The sequence below is a fragment of the Falco naumanni genome, chromosome 3 (assembly GCF_017639655.2).
Source record: "Falco naumanni isolate bFalNau1 chromosome 3, bFalNau1.pat, whole genome shotgun sequence".
Classification (NCBI taxonomy): Eukaryota; Metazoa; Chordata; class Aves; order Falconiformes; family Falconidae; genus Falco; species Falco naumanni.
The window spans coordinates 54,178,053-54,197,402 of NC_054056.1; the positions used below are offsets into that span (position 1 = coordinate 54,178,053).

A 19,350-nucleotide genomic window follows, 5' to 3' on the forward strand; every position below is an offset into this window, starting at 1 on the left:
GCGCTGCGGGAGGCAGCTGCCGGCTGCCGCGGCCCTGCAGTGCCAGCTCCCGGGGCCAGTGGGGGACACTGCCCGTTCTGCGTTCTGGTCACCCACGCCTCCTTCTCTCTTGTTTTTCTCTGAGATAGTTTTAGCTTCTCTCAGTATTCTTATTATTAATATGTTTTCCCTGCTCTGCGCTCCCCCCTCCCTTCCCGCCCTGGCCACTAGCCCTCTGCAACATCGTCAAAAGGATGGGCGTTTGGGGTGGCATGTAGCTGTTGAGGGAGATAAGCCTGGGGGAGCGAAAGGGAGAGATTTTGCTGTCGTCTGTGGGCTGATTGAAAGAGGCAATCATTGCATCTGCGGCCGGAGGATTAGCAGCTAAACTTTTATTGCTCCCTTTTGTGCGTGTGTGCCTGTGTGTGGATGTGTAAATGGAGAAGTCACCTCTGAAAGGGGGAAATCTTTTAAATTTCCCTTTGGCAGGTGCAGTTCAAGGAAGAACTCGTGAGCATTTTGTCTGATCCATGAACTGATTAGGGGAGGGGAAAAAGATCCCTCTCCCCTTACTCTTCCTTTCCCAGTTTTGAAATCCTTCTTTCCCCCGCACCGCCACCCTCCCGCCCTTCCCCTCCCCTTCCCCTGCACTGAATGAATGGAAGAGTCTCCAGGGTTTTCTTCTGCTTCTCGCCCCGGACTGGAGAAGTGAGGGGACATCTCTCTATCCTAATCCACCTCTGTCTCGCTCCGTCCATTCCCGAGAGGATTTCAGACGGTGCAATGTGTTTTCAGCCTCTTGCTGCTGCTACCACTTGATATCATGCTTACGCGCAGAGAGAGGGGTTTGCAAAAATGGATTTGTTCGATTTTAAAGGATTTCTTCTCTAATAAGGATCGCATTGCACACAAATATGACTAAATCCCCTATTTGGTAAATCTTTCTTTCCCCACCCCTCCTCTTTGGGTTCCCTCCCGCCCGCCCCCACTCCTTCAGAGGAGCAAGCACAGGGAGCTGATGACGGACCCATTAATCCCTTCTTCAATGCATCAAAAGAAGCCGAAGGGCTGGAAGTCGCTGGGCTCGGAGTCCTGCAGGAAATGCTTCGATCTGCTTTTGGTTTTGTATGAAACTGGTGACTAGGGGCTCGGCTCGGCTCGCCCCGCCGCCGCCTCCCGCCGGCACCTGGATGCGCGGGCCGCCGCCGCCTTGCCCGCCGCCGCGATGCAACGCTCATGGTGGTGCTGGTGATAGCTCGGGTGTGATGGGATTGAGCCGGCGGTGATTATTTGAAGGCGGTGAGGGAGAGCGAGTGAGAGGAAGGGCTGCTCCGCTCTGCTGTGTGTGGGCTTCAGGATATTTTTTTTTCTTCTTCTTCTTTTGCTACTTCCATCCTCTCCCCGCCACTGGAAGTCCTCCCGTATCTAAATGGAATTAGTGGAGACCGAAGCCCCTTGTGTAAGGAACAGACATGACCCATGGGCGCAGCTTCTTTCACAGTGAGTATCTCCTTCCCGCCGCTCCCCCGGCCGAGCTCCGCCGCCGCGCACGGGCTCCTGCCCTCCGCTGCCTCCACAACTAGCGCAACGGGACGCCCAGACCTCCGCGGCCCCCCAGCACACACAACACCCCCCTCCCCACCACTCTGCGGTGCAGCGGAGGGGAGCCGCTGTCTGTTCGGCGCTGCGGGGCGGGGGGGTACGCTCCTGCGGACTGGAGGTTTTCACCTGGGCGCGACGCATCTGATTGCTTTCGGCGTGCCGGGGGAGAGAGGGGAGACGGCTCCCACCGCCCGCGGCGGTGCGGTGCAGCCCCCAGACGGGGCTCGAACCGGCGGCAGACGGGTGAGGGGGCGCGGGGCAGTGCCGAGCGCCGCGGCGGCGGGGAGGCACCATGGGCGAGGACTCCGGAGGGCTGCGGGGCGGGGGCGGCTCCCTCGGGTGAAATCCTCGAGGAGCAGCAGGGAGGAACTGAAATGTAACAATTATTCGTCGAAGACCCACAGGGGCTTCAGGCTGCGTGGATGAGACCCCCTCTCCCGCCTCAGTTTTGCTGAGGGTCCGCTCTGCTGAAGGGCTTGACTGGCCACAGTTCCTCCAGCACCTCTCTGTGCCCACACCTGTAAAGCAGCAGCGCTATGGCCAGGCATTGCTGGTCCAACAACTCTTTTGCTAGGCTAAGCCATGTCTATGCCAAATCACAGCCTCCAAAAAGCTGTCTGGCCAAGAGATAAATCTCTTAATGTACAGCTTGTAACGGAAACTGCACAGATCCAAAAAGATGCAGACGCGTAATCAGAGTGGCACTAGAAAGCACGATTATAATTATACCCATGATTAGGTGGGAAAGGGGGAGGAGGAAAGCAGAATGCAACAAGAAATTGGGTGGAAACTTCTTTAAAATAATTCCCAAACCCAGATAATCACAATATTGTTGCTGTACTGTTAAACCTTCCCAAGTGACAGTTTTCAGCGAGTGAAGATTGGTCTCTTTGGGGTCTTTTTTTGTTTCTTCTTCTCTGTGAGAAGCACTGTTCTTTTCCTGTAGCTTGAGAAAGCAAAAAGGCAAGGGGTCAGAGAATAAATTGGTCTGCCCTGGCTGCTTAAATAGAAATTGTTGTGTTCTCTTTTGCCATAAAGTCCATAATTTTAAGTATTTTCTGGCATTATACAGGTTTTGGTGATGCTGGTGTTAATGCCACTAAATCAAGAGGCTTTCTCTTTTTTTTTTTTTTTTTTTTTTTTTTTTTTTTTTTTTAATACGGGAGAGCACTTAATCTATCCTTAATCTATCCGAATGTTAGGTATGGTATGTCCAGAAAGACTTAGTCTTTTAGTCTCTTCTTGTCTATTACATTTTATTTTCAACACTATTTTTACTCATTAATAATTGATACTGGCATGATGATATGTAAGTACAGCTCCCTGCTTTGGAATAACATAGCTCTGTGACTTGGAAGCATCCTTTCTACCAGTTACAGATGGAATCAAAAAGACCTGTGTTTTTTCTGTCATCTTGGTAATAGTATCTCTGCCACTTGGACCAACTCTTTTTGCTTCTCTGAACTTCAATTTTTACCATATAGGAAAAGAGGGGAGAGCCAATAGATAAAGGTACTTGAAAGGAACCTGTAAGAATCAGATATGAAATGTTGTTAATTGCCTAAGGAGAAACATTTCTCACATGGGGTTTGTTTGGCTGTTGTGCATCCTGTTCTAGCTTCCATAAATATGTGGGCAGAAAGAATGCCAGCAGCTGGCTCAATATTCTAACAGTGATCCACTTTACACTGTTGCAAAATTAGGTTTTGACTGGTGAGGATTACAAGCATAGATGCAGTATGTTCACTGCACGAAACACAGCTAAAGTAAACAAGTAACTTAGAAAATGGGCAAATCCTGTGTTGCCTTCAGATTCTGACACAGCCGGCAGGCAGTCCCAGCTACCATGTCTTTCCAGAATCCATCCCTAGCAAGGGTAAGGGAATGAATGGTTGGGTAGCATTCAGATCCAAGTAGAAGATGTAGTGTTCTCGCTGAATGCCCATGACACAGAAGAGTTTCAACTACCAGCTCTGCCAACATCCGTCTCTGTTAGCTGAGGGATTCAAAAAGACACAGGGGCTGTGAGCCTGACCAAGAGATAGTGAATATGCTGCCAAGCCTTCATTTTCCCAGAACTTCAGCCTTTCCCTGCTTAATAATGTAGCCATCATCCACGACTCAAACCCTCCATCACATGGGAAGTGTTAAAGACAGAGAAATAGAGATGTCAATGCCACCAGAATGGAAACATGGATATATGGAGACTGGCTTCCTTTGGGATAAATATTGCACACAGTTTGCAGTACAGAAACCAAAAATGATGAAAGCACCATCTTTGAAAAGACCATTTAGGTAGCTAGTTACTGGCCTGTGGTGACTTTTGGTGTCTCTTGGGCATAAGAAGAGGAAAGTGTGCCATTCGATTACATTTGTTAAAGATTGCAAGTCCATCAGTCCCTTATCGTAGTCAACAATACAAATCACAGCTGATCAATCCAAAATACTCAGAATAAACATGCAACTTCATCTCCACTTTAACTTCAGCGCTTTAACTGGCACTATGTCCAGGCTTAATGCCAAACTAGCTGGGGTCAAACCCCTGAACAGTCCAAGAACTGGTCGATATGTTCTGTTATGCTCTTGCTATCCCACCTTCTCCAATACCCAAAGAAGATAGGGGCGATGACAAGAAAAGGCACTGATCAGTGCATGACTTCTTCATCAGGTACCTAGCTAGTCACTTTGATCTTCCAAATCAGTCTCATTATGACTGGTGTGTTTGCCTCTTAGCCTTTATTAGTTAAAATATTATATTTGGAAACTCGCAGAAACATAGGAGCTATCACCAGGTTGAAGTTCACCTCAGAAATGTCACATTCATTCTCAAGAGGCATAGCTATCCTATTGAGGTTGGAGATAGGAGATTTCTATTTGTAAACTGCGCTGCAGATTCACTGCAGCACAAAGCAACATCCTCTTGACAAGTCAAACAAACTAGATTAATGAGACTGTTAAGTACACACAATAATTTACTCCACTGGGGATTTTCAAATGCTTTGATGGATGTGAAGAACCCAACCCCTCACTTCTTTCATACTCCCAGTACTCATTTTCAAATTTTATTATGCCATAGCAAGAGACATTAGTGAGTCCAGTTGCACTGAAACTTAGCAGGCCTTTGTCTCCCTTTGTTAAAATCAGCCATTTTTCTATTACTAGCCCAAGCTATGAATATATAAATAAATATTGCTAATTTTTTTTCTTCTAACATTAAAAAAAAAGAAAAGAATGGGAGAGAAACATCAGTGCCTGGAGATTTTGTTTTAAACCCCAAAGATCTCCTCTTTATTTGGATACATTTACAAAGATAAATACTTATAAGGACAAATCACAAAGAAACTTGTTTATACAAAATGTGCAATTGAAAGATGCAAATAAATGTTAAATTTTTTTTTTACATTAATTCTATTTAATTTGTATTCTTCTAAGATAGTTGTTTACAGTTGATTTGATTACAGGCACTGTGATATCTAATGCATATTTCTCTTTCAGTTGTAGCAAGTCTAATCATCCTACATTTGTCTGGGGCAACCAAAAAAGGAACAGGTATGTAAACTTCAGATTTTTTTTCAGACATGATATTAGAATCCAAAGTATGAATTTTAGTTATTAATTTAGTTCTTGAAATTTTTAGTAGTTCACCTACTTCCAGTGTCTGTCCTTTGTTCATTTGTTTTGAGTATTAGTGTGCCTGTACACACACAAAAATCCAGTGGTGCTTTTTTTAAACAAGTTAGCGACCTGATCCACAGCTAGATCTAAAAGACAGCCTGACTCTAACTAAAGACTGTAAAACACCCCTGCTTTAAAATTGGGAAGTCCAGTTTGGGAAAAGAACTATCTACACGTAAGATCTTTTTGCTTGTTGAAGTAGAATTCCAAATCTGAAATTGCGTATCATGGGTGCATTTGTGCAGGGTGGGGATAGAAAGAGGTTCTTAAACGCCCTGGATGCAAAGTGTGATGAGAGCCAAGCAGAGAGAGTTGCTAAGCACAGTGGGTGTCAGATCTTGTGACTGAAAGCTCAGTCCCTGCAGGATGGAATTCATTTCAGGAAATTAGGATCCGTGTCGTACTCAGCTTGGATAAAGACCAGAAAGAAAAATAAATGCTTGCAGAGCGTAAGGCAGGCCCCAGGTAGTTAAAATCATCCTTGGGAGATGCCTGTCTCCCTCCACTGATCATAAAAGGGAGTCTCGGACAACTTGGCCCTACACATCAGAGGCTTAAGTTAGATGGAACACTCCTTGGATATAGATACATCATTCAGAGCAGCATTCACACAGACATCTGTGTGACATCTAGAACCTACTAGCCTTCCTTTTAATACCAGCCTAAGTTTTTTTCCCTCGGAGGAATCCATCTTATTTTAGCTTACTTGTTAAAGCCTGATGCCCAGGAAGTGATCTTTCCTGTTCTTCAGCCTGGATAGTCACACCTTTGCCTCCAGGCTCTGCCACTGTGCAGAAAGGAGTGCAAGAGTTTCAGGGCTGGGAAGAAAGCAAATAAGAAGGCCTGACTCTGCTTTATGATGATTAACCTAGAAGGAGGAAAGTTCTGGGCTGTGACTCCTGGCCTCAGAGTGATTTATTAATTTTACAGCAAACAGCAAGATAAAAATAATCATAGCATCATAAAATCATGTAGGTTGGAGAAGACCTTTGAGATCACCAAGTCCAACTGTTAACCCAGGACTCCCAAGTCCACCAATAAACCAAGTCATTAAGCACCACATCTACAGTTTTTTTAAATACCTCCAGGGATGGTGAATCCACCACTTCCCTGGGCAGCCTGTTTCAATGTTTCATCACCCTTTCAATGAATAAATTTTTCCTAATATCCAGTCTAAACCTCCCCTGGAATAACCTGAGGCCATCTCTTCTTGTCCTGTTGCCTGTTATCTAGGAGAAGGACCTACCTCCACCTGCCTACAGCCTCCTTTCAGGCTGTAGAGAGCAAAAAAGGTCCCCCCTTAGTCTCCTCCTCTCCAGACTAAACAACTCCAGTTGCCTCAGCCGCTGCTCATAAGAATTGTGCTCCAGACCCTTCACCAGCTTCACTGCCCTTCTCTGGACACGCTCCAGCACCTCAATTTCTTTCTTGAAGCGAAGGGCTCAAAACTTAACACAACATTCAAGGTGCAGCCTCACCAGTGCCAAGTACAGGGGGACAATCACTTCCCTTGCCTTGCTGGCCACACTTTCAGATACAAGCCAGGATGCTGTTGGCCTTCTTGGCCACCTGGGCACACTGCTGGCTCATGTTCAGCCAGCTGTCAACACCCCCCCCCCACCCCCCCCCAGGTCCTTTCCCCCCAGGCAGCTTTCCAGGCACTCTTCACCAGGCCTGTAGTGCTGTGTGGGGTTGTTGTGACTCAAGTGCAGGACTCGATACTTCTTATTGAACCTCATACAATTGGCCCCAGCCCATCGGTCCAGCCTTCCAGATCCCTCTGCAGAGCCTTCCTGCCCTCCAGCAGATCAGCACTTCTGCCCAGCTTGGTGTCATCTGCAAACTTACTGAGGGTGCACTTGATCCCTTCATCTAGACCATCAATAAAGATCTTAAATAGAACTGACCTATGAACCAGAATCAAAGAATTCCCCCATCTATCTCTTTCTGGTGAATACAGAGTCAAGTTGTTGCAAATTTTAAACAATTTCTGTATTCTAACATAATTCTGCGGTTTTTTTCCTGATTTTTCCACTCTGATAGATTCCTGTATTATGGCATGTAGGTTGCTGATACAGCACATGCTTGAGCCTTTTTGACATGTACGATGGGGAAACTCATGTTTCCCATTTCTTAAGCATGTGCTTTCCCTACAAGGTTATTATTTAAAGAACAATATAATTATGTCTTCCCCTATATATCCAAGCCTCTTCTCTGCTTTGAAAAAAGGTTTTCAGTAAGAATTGTACCCCTAAAGAACAGCCTCATTTTCCCCCAGGTCAGTGATCACACTCTTAGTCTCAACAGAAAAAAGCTGAGGTCACTTATAGAAAGGACTGTTTTATTCTGTAAGAGAGTTCTATGTGTCACAGTGACATAACAATTTGTAAGCTAATTATATAATGCTTGATGTAATCATTTCACAGAAAAGCAAGCTACTTCCGAAGGACAGAAACCAGTGCAGTGTGGAACTTGGACAAAATATGCAGAAGGAGGCATATTCACTTCTCCCAATTACCCCAACAAGTATCCTCCTGACAGAGAGTGCGTCTACATTATAGAAGGTGACCAGCTGAAGAATCTTTATATTCTATCATGAACTGTAAAAATAAATAAATAAATTATTATCTGTGAAGAGTAGTTAAAGCCTATATGATCATGATAAATCTTTTCAAGATATAAGATTTAGAGAAGCTTTATACTTGCACTTTTTTTTTTTTTTTAATGTAAAAATTTTGTGGAGCATACCAAGTAATACTAGAAAATACTTGATTTCTTTCCTGACATGACTCATAAATTAGTTCAGGTGGTAAGTATGCATGAGTCACTTAATAATAAACACGGTATAATTTATTTCTGGATATTCAGAGAATGAACATAACCTAAAATACTGTAACATGAAAGAAGAAAGAATATTTTAAAATGAGTGAAAGACACAGTTTTTAATGAGTAGACAGTTTCAGGCTTGGAGGTGATGTAAGAAGGGCTAGAGGTGTATTACTAGCAGGTTACGCAGTTTCTTTTCATCAGTCTTAGCACAATGGATGCTGAAGAGATTGTTGTAAAAATGAATCTGTGGAAAGTAATAGAGATCAGATATTGTCAGAGCTGAGTAGCAGAAAAGATTAATCTAGTACAAAATGGTAAGTCACTGGAACCAAGAATATTCATTCATGAGTTGTGAACACATGCAGAATACAACAATGATGCTGCTTCTGTCCATTCTTGGTTGGAAAGAATTAATAACTACAAATAATGGAGCCAGGAGTTATAGAAATATTTATTATATTAAAGATGCAGGTAGTACCAAGAGAGATTTCCAAAGTTGTATAGCTGATTCAAATTAAGTTAGCTGCTTTAGAACCACCTACCAGGCTCTATTAGAAACTAATCTGTCTTTCCCAGTCTGGTGTTGAGTTACTACAAGAAATATATATCATAAAAACCTTCCAGGGAAATGATGGATAGTAAATGTGGTATGTACTGTTTAGGAAAAAAAACCCCACAGCAAAATGACTGAAATCTCTGAATTTGACTTTAGTGCTAGGTAAACTCACTGAAGTCAGAAGAGGTGTTTATAAATCATATAATATAATATAATATAATTATAAACAAGCCCTTTAAAGAAAATTTATGCTTGTCCAGTGTTCCCACTTGATTGCAAAATTTAAGCAGATGTACGGTAAACATCTAAGTTCTTTCATAGTTTAGTAACTGGTTTTAAATAAAGCAAAATTAAAAATAAGAATAGGTTCAATATGTACTACTTAGTTTTGAATTTTTTGTTACACTTAGGTTGCTAGATCCAGGTCTTTTACATCTGTCGATCAAATTATCTTTCTAACATGCCTGTGAAGCCAGGAAGTAAGCCTATTTTATCTTCAAGGATCTGAAACACAGATATGTGTTTTATCATTAAAGAGAAAGAGTGTCGGGGAAAAAAAAATCCCCAGCATTTTTGTAAACTCTAGTCCAGTATCTTGGGCCGTAAGGTGTTCTTCTTACTAAGAAGGTGCCTGAAAGCCCTTTATTGGAAAGATTTTTGTCTTTTTTATAGCAATTAAGTACTTTAAAAATATAGTTAATAAGCTGAAAAGTGACAAAATACATGGTTGAAATAACCCTATTTAGAATAGGTCAAACTGGAAATTCTAAGAATGATTTAGGCATGAAAGATTTAATCAATCAACTTCTATGATAAAGATGAAATTCCACGTTGAGAAGTCTGGAGCAATATATAGTTAAAAAAGTAATCCTAAATCAGCAGACATCTTGTTATATTTTATGGGAAAAATCAATCTGGCAAAAAACACTTGCACATAATTTCTTATGGCACTGATATTTTATGCTTCCTGCCCAGCCATAATCAACAGTTTGGATTACAACTGGGTATTTTAAAACCCATGATAATAGCAGCTCTATCAGTATATAATTTGATGAGAACTGTGCATATTGCACACCTTCCATCCTGATCTCCCCATGTCTATTTCTGTCTTCTGAAAAGATCAGGTATAGTCATGTGTGAAAACTGTCACAAAAATAAACAGAGATGTAGTAAAAAGTCTGAGAAATTATATTTTTGGAAGTGGCTGTTTCAAGCAAGGCAAAGGAGAAACACTGAAGCACAACAAAAATTTTGTAATTACGGTCAATTATTTTTCCATATTTATACTTTTTACAACATATACAAATGGCAGGAAATGATAAAGAAGGCTAGAACATAAAAACTTTTCCCCATATCTGTTATGTCCTGTGGAACTCATTGGCATAAGGTACTGAAGTAAACGACTGAAAAAAGAAAAGAAAAGAAAAGGATTGTTTTAATAGCAATATCTTTGAGGAAAGATAATCTATGGAGTGGATAATCCTTGCTAACCCAGGACATAAATATCCATTCAAATTTAGAGGAAGAAAGAAACATCTCCATATGCATCTTATTCCTGTATTTATTACTGAGATTCCAATATGCTTCTGGCTGTTGTTGAATACCAAGTACTAGGGGGACTCGATACGATCTGTAATAGCATTCCCACATTGCTATCTCCCCTTTATATGTCTGAGAGAGTTCAGCATACCAGGATTGTTTATACCATACTGACAACTGTATGATGTAGGTTAAGTACGTATATGAATCACCAGATTCCTTCTTGCCTACTCGCTTTTTTTATTTTATTTTTTGCTATCACACACAATCCAGGGCAAATTCTGATGGCTTTCCCCAAGCACAATTCCTACTGACTTTAGCAGACTTGAGTGAGGACTCCAGCACGTAGTGTGTTGTAATAAAATTGCATTTCATCTTACAATACAATATTTACCCCACATTGTAGCTCATCTTGAATACATGCAAGCCTTTTATCATTTCAAAATTACTTTGGTAAGTAAAGTAAAGGAGCTGGCAAAAATTGCCATGATCATAGACTGTGCGTTTCTAAGAGAGAAGAGGATTTCTGACTGCAGAGGCTTCTATCCTAGCAGTCAAAGCCATAAGCAGATCAAACAGCTAAAGTTTCTTTTTTTTTTTTTTTTTTTTTTTTTCCTTTCCTTCTATTTTAGTAGTAATGATAATTAACTATTGGAACAACTGGGAATTTTAAAGTCCATATTGGATGCCTTTCTAAAAGAAATCCTTTAGGTCATCCAAAGTCATGGACTCAGTACAAAAATTATTATGCTATAGAGGAGCTTCTGGTGAATCCCATCTGCCTTTCAAAATGCATTGAGAATGTGTTCTTTTTTTGTTTGTTTTTTTTTTTTTTTTTCTTTCAGTCTTATTTGGCATCTAGAAAACAGGAAATATCTGAGCGTACACATTATATTCCCTGTTGGACTCAATTTCACCCTTATTTTGCATATTCATGACTCTGACCTGGCAAAATTCACAGCTGCCCAGAACAACCACAGCAGTAGCAGCGTGAGCTTTTGCCAGACTGCAGATAATTTGGCATGTGTGCTCCAAAGGGAAATTTGCACAGGAGATTTTGTAGGAGCAAAGGATTTGTTTGCCTTGAAAATATTTGGGGAGTGGGATAGTGCTACTTTACACAATATATCTTAAGAATTGGTTTGGAAATCCTGTAAGTGAAATACTTTTAAGAATTTATCCGTTCTTCAGTTTTTAATAACTAAATGCTTATTTTTAAATACTGGTATGGACTAAAATTGCTTTACAGAGATCTGAGATAAATCTTCCACTTTATGTGTTTGTGGACATTTAGAGTTAGCCGTTTTGAGGGTTTTCCATGTTTTCACCAAAGACCATTAAACTCTTTAATCCGAGATATTTAATGAGTGTTAGAAAATGGTCAAGTATCACTGTATGAAAAATCTCTGCTCAAAGTCCTTCTGTATTTCACAGTGATTTTTCTGTTCAAAAAGTTTTCATCAAAACAAGAAAAAAATCTTTTAAAAGGAGGATATAAGTGTCTTTCTTATCAATAATAGCTGGACAACCAGAAAGACCAAGGATTATTGAAAACTATTAGTAATGTAGCAGCTCTGATAGATGGGGGTAGGTGTTGAGTTCAATTTCTCATTTCCATGCAGTCTGGTAAATTGAAACAGATTTTTTACTTAACTTCAGCTGTCAGTTACGTGGACTTAGAGGCTGATAAGAATTAAAACCCTTACTGTGTGTTTTTGCTGCTACTGTTCCACTGCAAGTTGGAACCCAATGCCCTTTTTTTATTGAACGTAAAATCTCAAGACAGTACTTGTTCAAGATAATTAGAAGAAAAATATGACAAGACATGCAAGCATTAAGTAGTCTTTCAATGGTATTAAACATTTTTGAAGAAAGATAATTGGAAGCTAAATATGGCAGATTTTTAAGACTTGAAGTAAAATAATTTTATGAGACAGCTTCAGCTTCAATATATTTCATTCGGACTTGACAACAACTTTTCCTGACACTGTAGGCACAGGAAAAGATCTGAAGATGTGAATAGGCTTTACCTGTGAATAAGGATACCAGTGATGACCACTCCATCCCTCATTTCTGATTAGATGGCCAGATTCCAATCCAGTCTGGACTAGTTGAATATTCTGGGCTTTTTAGTTTGGTTTGGGTTTTTGTACCTACACATACACTATTATTAGTCATTATTCTGGATTTATTCTCACTGTATTTCTGTAAGTTTTACTGTCACCACACTTACACAGACTTTGCTGCAAAAGCTGTGTGGCACAAGATGTGCATTTATGCAATATCTGCTTCTTTTAGCTTGTGGTTGGCAAAGAAACCCTTTTCCAAAGCCAGAGTATAAACTTGCAACAGTACCTTTTTCACTAAAGGGAAGTTAAAGTTGGGAGTTTGAATTGTATGTTTTCATCCTTTATGGTTATTTCTAGGAAGATTTGAGTAATTTTGCTTCTTAAGTAGTTTATTGCAAATAAAACATTTAACCTTAAAATATCATACAAGATGAAGCACAGAAGTGCATTTCAAAGCATGTGATGACAAGGTGCATGGATATACGTATAGCACCCCTTCTTCCCTTTGCCCAGTCTTTTGTGATCAGTTACACAAACACAAAGCTTTTCTCAGGAGAGTTAGGAGAAAGGACCTCATCCTGTTTGGACTAGCTTGCAAAGCATGCTGGGACACAGGCAATACCTATACTAATACCCAGAACAGGTCAGGAAATGTTCACTTGCCTTAAGGCTGATAGGTACCATCACACATGTACAGATAACTTTTTTCACCTTCCCAGACAAGAGTACAGAAACAAATTACTTATGTGAATGGTCCTTGACTGGTGTGAGGCAGCGCATCATGCCTAAGAATGGGGTTTGGCAGTTCTGAATGGCAGGCCAAAATGATGCCAGAAGGTGATTTTAACATTTAAGGAGTATGAACGGTTAGTGGTCCAGCCCCCAAACTCATTCCCCAGCCTTGTTTTATTTAGCAGTATTGAATAAGTAAGAGATATGGTGCTAACCAATAGTCGATGCTCCATTCTTAAAGTGGAGCAGCCCCTACACATGAGAGCATTGGGGAAAGGCAGAAACTCTTTCCTAAGCACTCCTTGAGCTGATGTGATTCTCTCTGATCCTCTAGCAAGAACTGAGCTTCACCAGGAAAAGTCCCGTCTTCACTTTGTTGAAAAATAAATAAAAGCAGAGAAGAGTAAACTATAGCAATAATCTGATCATAAAGCTAGTTTGCAATGTGAGATTCAGAACTACATGGATGTTGTGGAAACCGTGCAGTTTTTTCTCAGACTGAGCTTTCACCAAGTCAATAGATACCCGACTCTGCAGTCCCTAGGTGAATGATGAGTAGTTCTCAACAAATGTCTTTAAATGGAATAAGAGTATACAAACTATGATCCCAGATTGAAAGGTGCTGATTGCTCTCTTCTGTCCTAGTATTGCTTAGTTAAGTTTAAATCAATATCTGATATAAATATGCAAAGCCAAGGGTAGCAACCTCTGAATAAAATTAATCAATGATATCGTCTAGTTATTCTGTGTTTTACTATAATCTAAAGGATCTACTTTGGTATTCAGACCTCAGCAAGGGTAACATTAGTAAGGTCCTTACAAGCTTTACTACCTGCATTTAATTTTCCAAGTTTTTTTTTTTTCATACTTTCAAAGTAGTTTCACTTCCATGGACTGTGAATTTGGTGCAATTATATGTAAAGTTTTAGGGTTTGATTTTTCTATTGGATTTCTATGGGCATAACAATTTCCTGTAAGCTGGTATAAATAGCAACAAGCCAATAGTCAGTATTTCCCTAAATGTGAATTTCTTCAAACTGAGAACAGTAGATAAGGTTTCTTTCTTATGTTCAATTGAATGTTTAAATTAAAAATCACCCATTTATATTAAAATTGAAAGTAAAGCTATTAAACTTTCAGATATCGTGTTTATTAACTTACTTCTTCAATGCTTCTTATAAAATGATGCTGTATTTACTTACATGAAATAGTTGTAAATGGGATCTGACTGCATGCTTTTGTGTACAGTTTGTAAGATTTACGTAACATCATCTTATTTAGTTAATTTTAAATAGTGTCCCTTCTTATGTGAGTAATGAGCTCATCCCAAAAGCTCCGATTAAAAATGTTTCAAAATATATAGAAGATGTGGGTCTGGTTGCACTAATAGTTTTCCTGTTATTCCTGAGGAAAGAAATGGAAGGAGACCGCTGGAGTGGCAGCAGTTTTCACGTTAAGCTTACGCACTTGGCTTGGAGTCTGATCTTGCATATTTTCATGTGAAAAAAATGGTAACTCAGGCAAAGCTCATAGCAATTTCAACATCTTCTGTGTAAAGTGTAGGACAAGGTCCTATGGGAGGCACAGCAGGCAGTGAGACAACAAACCCTTGTCTTAGCAGAAGGCTTTGTCAGCAAAAGACTGTATTGCACTGTGATCTAGGCACGGAAGGCATACATTTTTTGTTACGGATAGGATTAAGTGTAGGAACAATGCATCCCAGGGATGCTACATCTCTTAACATTTGTTGGCAAAACCATGATATTTTTTTCCTCCTTTTAAGAGAATACTTTAGTTCAACCAGTAACTGTTTTGCTTCATACAGGAGATGTGAGAGAATATTTGTTGTAGAGATCACTCTGACTGTGACTAGTGTTAGTATCTTTGAATAAAGATGTTTTTTATGTCTAATTAAGTGACCATTATAAAGGTCCTTCAAGGTTTTCATTAGAATATTGTTTGCTCTTAGTTAGACACTATTTTTGCTTCATCCTTATCTAGTTTAAGTGACAATTCACTACACTTGTCCTTATGTTTCAAATGAGATTATAAGTAATTCTAAATATAAGCAGTTACGCTCAAGCTTGTCATTGACTGCAATATGTACAGGAACAGAATTTGTCCTTTCTATAGCACAGTTCTGATCTGTTTGTTTGTTTGTTTTTTTCATCTTTGTGAGCACTAGGTAAAAAAGTATTCTGATTAACATTCCCACCCAACAATAAGAAAACACTGGTTTTCTAGGTACAGAAGTTTCTTAGAAAAAAATTGTGTTTGAACAAATTGTTCCTAAAGTGTATTTTGCTTTACATTATAGATATCTCTCTTAATTTTGCTAAGAAGTGCTGTCTTAAGCACTTTTTAAAAGGAAAAGAATAGACAAGTAAGGTAATGGTGTAAAATGTGTAAGAATATAGATTTTCAAACAAGTTTTTATGCAAAACATTAAGATGCATAACAAAGTCATAAATTTGATTTTATTTAATTTTGGTTTAGGTTTGAGGGCTCTTGGTTTAGAAAATAATACAATAATTTTCTTTTCATCTCTAGCTGCACCTAGACAATGCATTGAACTACACTTTGATGAAAAATATTCCATAGAGCCTTCTTGGGAATGTAAATTTGACCATATTGAAGTACGAGATGGACCTTTTGGCTTTTCCCCAATCATTGGACGTTTCTGTGGACAGCAAAATCCACCTATGATAAAATCCAGTGGCAGATTCCTATGGATTAAATTTTTTGCTGATGGTGAGCTGGAATCTATGGGGTTTTCTGCTCGGTATAATTTTACACCTGGTGAGTACAAACCATCACACTTTTTGATAGAAAAATCTTAGCATAGTAGCTTTGCTAATGATGTATAATTGTGCTGTTGAATAATATGTTTAACTGGGACTATGTTTATTATTAAGGAAAGTAATAACAGATAGGAAAATGATAGAAGGTACAGATATATCTTTTGCATAGCATAAGTAAGACTTCAAGGAAGAAATTTTCAGTACAGTTTTGTCCAAGATGAATATATTCAGCCTCTGCAGTTTTTAAAATAATTGTTTTCCATCTAATTCTATTGTAGAAAATAATACAGAATGTTTCATAGGAAGTTATGCATTTTATGCTTGATTGTTACCCTGTGCTGCTTTTCTTTCAAAATGATCATTGATAAAGTATTCTAATAAAAAACTGTACTTATCTCAGAAATTTCCATCATTGCTTTTCCACTTCACCAATCATATCCCAGGTGAGGAGTGGAATAGTTCTCCCTTTTTTATAAAGCAAACTATTACAAGTATTGCCAGAGGAAGTGTGAGGTTCAAATAGTAAAATATATTAAAAAAATTCCTAAAAAAGATGTTGTAACTATACAATTATTCCTTGTCACTTTTTAAACTTAGTTCACCAACTAAAACAAAATTAATAATTATACTTTCCATTAATTCCCCTCCTCACACACACTTATTAACAAAATATTGCTGATTTTAAATTTCAGTTTTAGCTGCAGCTACACTGTCTTGCCCTGCACTGCTGGATTTGACGTAGTTCTGTACCTTCTTATGTATTGGGTGATGAGTCATACCTTAATATAGCTCTCTCTAAAGCACTGTAATTATTATGTAATTTTGTCAATTAGGTCACTATTGTTTCAGCTAAATTGTTGTGTTAGGTAGAGCAATATTCTTTAGAATATCTGCTAAAATTAACAGGTCCCAAGTTGTGCTTGCTTAATTATTCCAGTAGTATCATAGGAGATAGCAGGAATATTTGAATGTTCCTCTATGCGGTTTTCTTCCCTAATGCAAGGAAAATAGTTATAAAATTACCCAGCGTATTTCACTTTTCTTTTAAGTCAAAGATACTGTCTTGCAAAGGATAAACATATTTAGAAGGTTTAAACAGCAACAGAACACAGAAGAATTTCTGTAGCAAATAACCTGATATCCATATATATGTCTATTGTAAATGCAAAGACAATGAAATATTACTGTATCCACACATATTTGTCTGTGAACAGTGAGTTAAATGTATATCTCTCATTTACCATGGCTCTGTGGGCTTTTGCCATTTTCCTCCCACCTCCACCAAAAGTTCTTTGCTTTAGATTTCATGTCCATCTTGTTTCAAAAGGTTATGTATTATGGTTGAAAAGATGTTCATAGCACAATCTGCAGCTTATTCTGTCTAAAAAACTCTCAAGTGAAAAGCAGTTTCAAGGACTATATTTTATCTTTGTTCTTTTTCTACTGATGTAAGGTGAAATTCTGCACAGAGATCAATGCTGGTAAATTGTTATAGCAGCATAAATTATTCCAGACTTCAAATGGAATAGCTATGTCTTTTCTTTTTTCTTTCTTTCCTTATTTTTTTTTCCCCTCCTCTTTTCCTCCATGGATTTCAATAGGAAGCGCTATAAATGATAGAAGTTTTCTAGGAATATTGGCAAAACTGAGAATATGATTAAACCAAGAAGTGCAAAACAGCACTGCTGCCTCCTTGATCACCATAACAGGAAGCAGTTCTCATTCCGCTTGGTTACTTTACCAGTTATTTATTTTTTAGGCATGGATAAGGCTTGACATTTTGAGATCAGTTGTCCAAATGCAAGCAGTGGGAGGGGTCACTGTCAACTTATCAAAAAGAGTGATGGCTTTCAAGAGTGTATAAAAGAGTACCACAGAGAGGAATTGCCTCCATATATTACCACTTAAACGATCTAGATCCATCTTGGGTACTGACAACTTATGAAAATAAATTATGAACAAAGGAGAGATCAGAAGAAAAAAATCAGCTTACCTGTCTTTAAAGATCCTCAAGAAAATGATCTGAGACAAAGACTTGTTTGGAAACTATTGGTGTCTAGAGCAGCTGGACACTCAGGGAAGATGAAGTTTGTTGCACCCATCACTATGGGCACAAGCAGCACATAACTGCAGCCTGCATAGGAGACTTTCTCCATTACAAGGAGGTGGCAAGCACAGCAGAGCTATGTCTTTAGTACCAGCAATCTTTGATGTTCCCCACTTGTGTGGTCCCCACCCACTCCTGACATGTTGCTCGGCTGCCACTTTTGCATTTGATATCTCGATAGGGGCTCTGGTTTGTTGATAAAGACAAACGTGATGTTGAATGTGTGGGTGTGTGGCAAAATTTTTAAAAAAATAAGTAAGTAAATTTGACTAAATTGGAGCTGCAATTATTTATTAGTATTTGAATAGTACTTAGAGAAGTAGGCAAAGAAATTATTTACTGTGTCTCCAAGGTGTACAAAAACAGTTAGCTGGATGAAGTTGAAAACAATATCAGTTAGGGTATCAGGAAAAATACTCCAATTAAGATCTATTAGTCTGTGTAAATGGAAAGAACCCTGTCATCTGAACCATTTTAAAAGCAGTTTGGATGAAGTCCTAAAAAAAGAAATTATTTAGAACAATCCTAAGGAACAGACTAATATTTTGTAATTACTAGAACTTTTCTTTTTAATGATTTCTTTGACTCCTTGGTGTTGAAATGGTTGGAATGTCATCCACTAAGGCCAAAGCCCAGTGGCACCAAGACCAAAGCCCAGTAGAGTCTCAACAGTCTCTCAACAGGTTGGGGCTTCAGGCACCTTGAAACAAACATAAATCTCTTGCCATAAACTCTGTTCCATTTAAAGAGATACTTTTTTTCAGAGCACTTTTCAGCACTCTAAAAAGTGCAGTCTTGCAGAAGAAACAACTTTAATGACAAATCCAGAACTACACACAAAACCAACATAAACACACCCAATAAGTGGAAAAACTACTGAAAATTTGTCATAAAGTTCCTTGGTAAGGGGATAATTTAGGCTTTCATTTTTGTAATTTTATGAGTTATAAGGTAAAGCAAGATGTGATTGGATGAAGATGTACGTATGGTGTAAGGATCAACTACTTTGCGTATCAAAACTCTGTGTTAAGGGAAGAAGTTGCCTTTTCCTTTTGTATTATTACAGCTGAATACCAGTAATAACCAGACCCAACCTGCATGTAAAATAAATTTTCAACCATATTGTACATGAGAGTTTAGAAGAAAAATAAAACATATTTACTCTTTATGTACTATTTTAATTTATTTTTTTTATTGTTAAATGCTAATGAACTGCACCATTTCTAAATGGAACTATTTGAACCTATGAAACCTTCATAGATTTATATAAACATTTTAATGTCTTTATGCAAATCTCATATAAAAGAAATAATGTATCAGACTACAGTATTTTCAGGTTGCTCTGGTTCATTTTGAATGCAAATATGATTGATGAAGGAAAGCCACACCAGACAAGTCACATGATGAATCTTTCTTGCTCATGTTTCAGCATTCTTTGGGCCATTGAAAGGCCTATGCTTG

The 19,350-nt window shown here is 38.9% G+C and overlaps 1 protein-coding gene across 5 annotated transcripts in view; it reads left to right on the forward strand.

Annotated features, from left to right (window-relative positions):
• The first annotated feature begins 320 nt into the window (after positions 1 to 320).
• Positions 321 to 19,350, forward strand: part of NETO1 (neuropilin and tolloid like 1) — an 88,640-nt gene continuing 69,610 nt past the window's right edge. For all 5 annotated transcript variants that reach the window (XR_005827071.1, XR_005827072.1, XR_005827073.1 and 2 more), the window contains exons 1-4: positions 321 to 1,479; positions 5,077 to 5,130; positions 7,683 to 7,820; positions 15,532 to 15,780. Coding sequence is in view for 2 of the 5 variants with exons in the window: in XM_040588154.1 (XP_040444088.1) it covers positions 1,452 to 1,479; positions 5,077 to 5,130; positions 7,683 to 7,820; positions 15,532 to 15,780 (469 nt within the window). In the remaining 3 variants the exon portion in view is untranslated. The remainder of the gene's footprint in view (positions 1,480 to 5,076; positions 5,131 to 7,682; positions 7,821 to 15,531; positions 15,781 to 19,350) is intronic.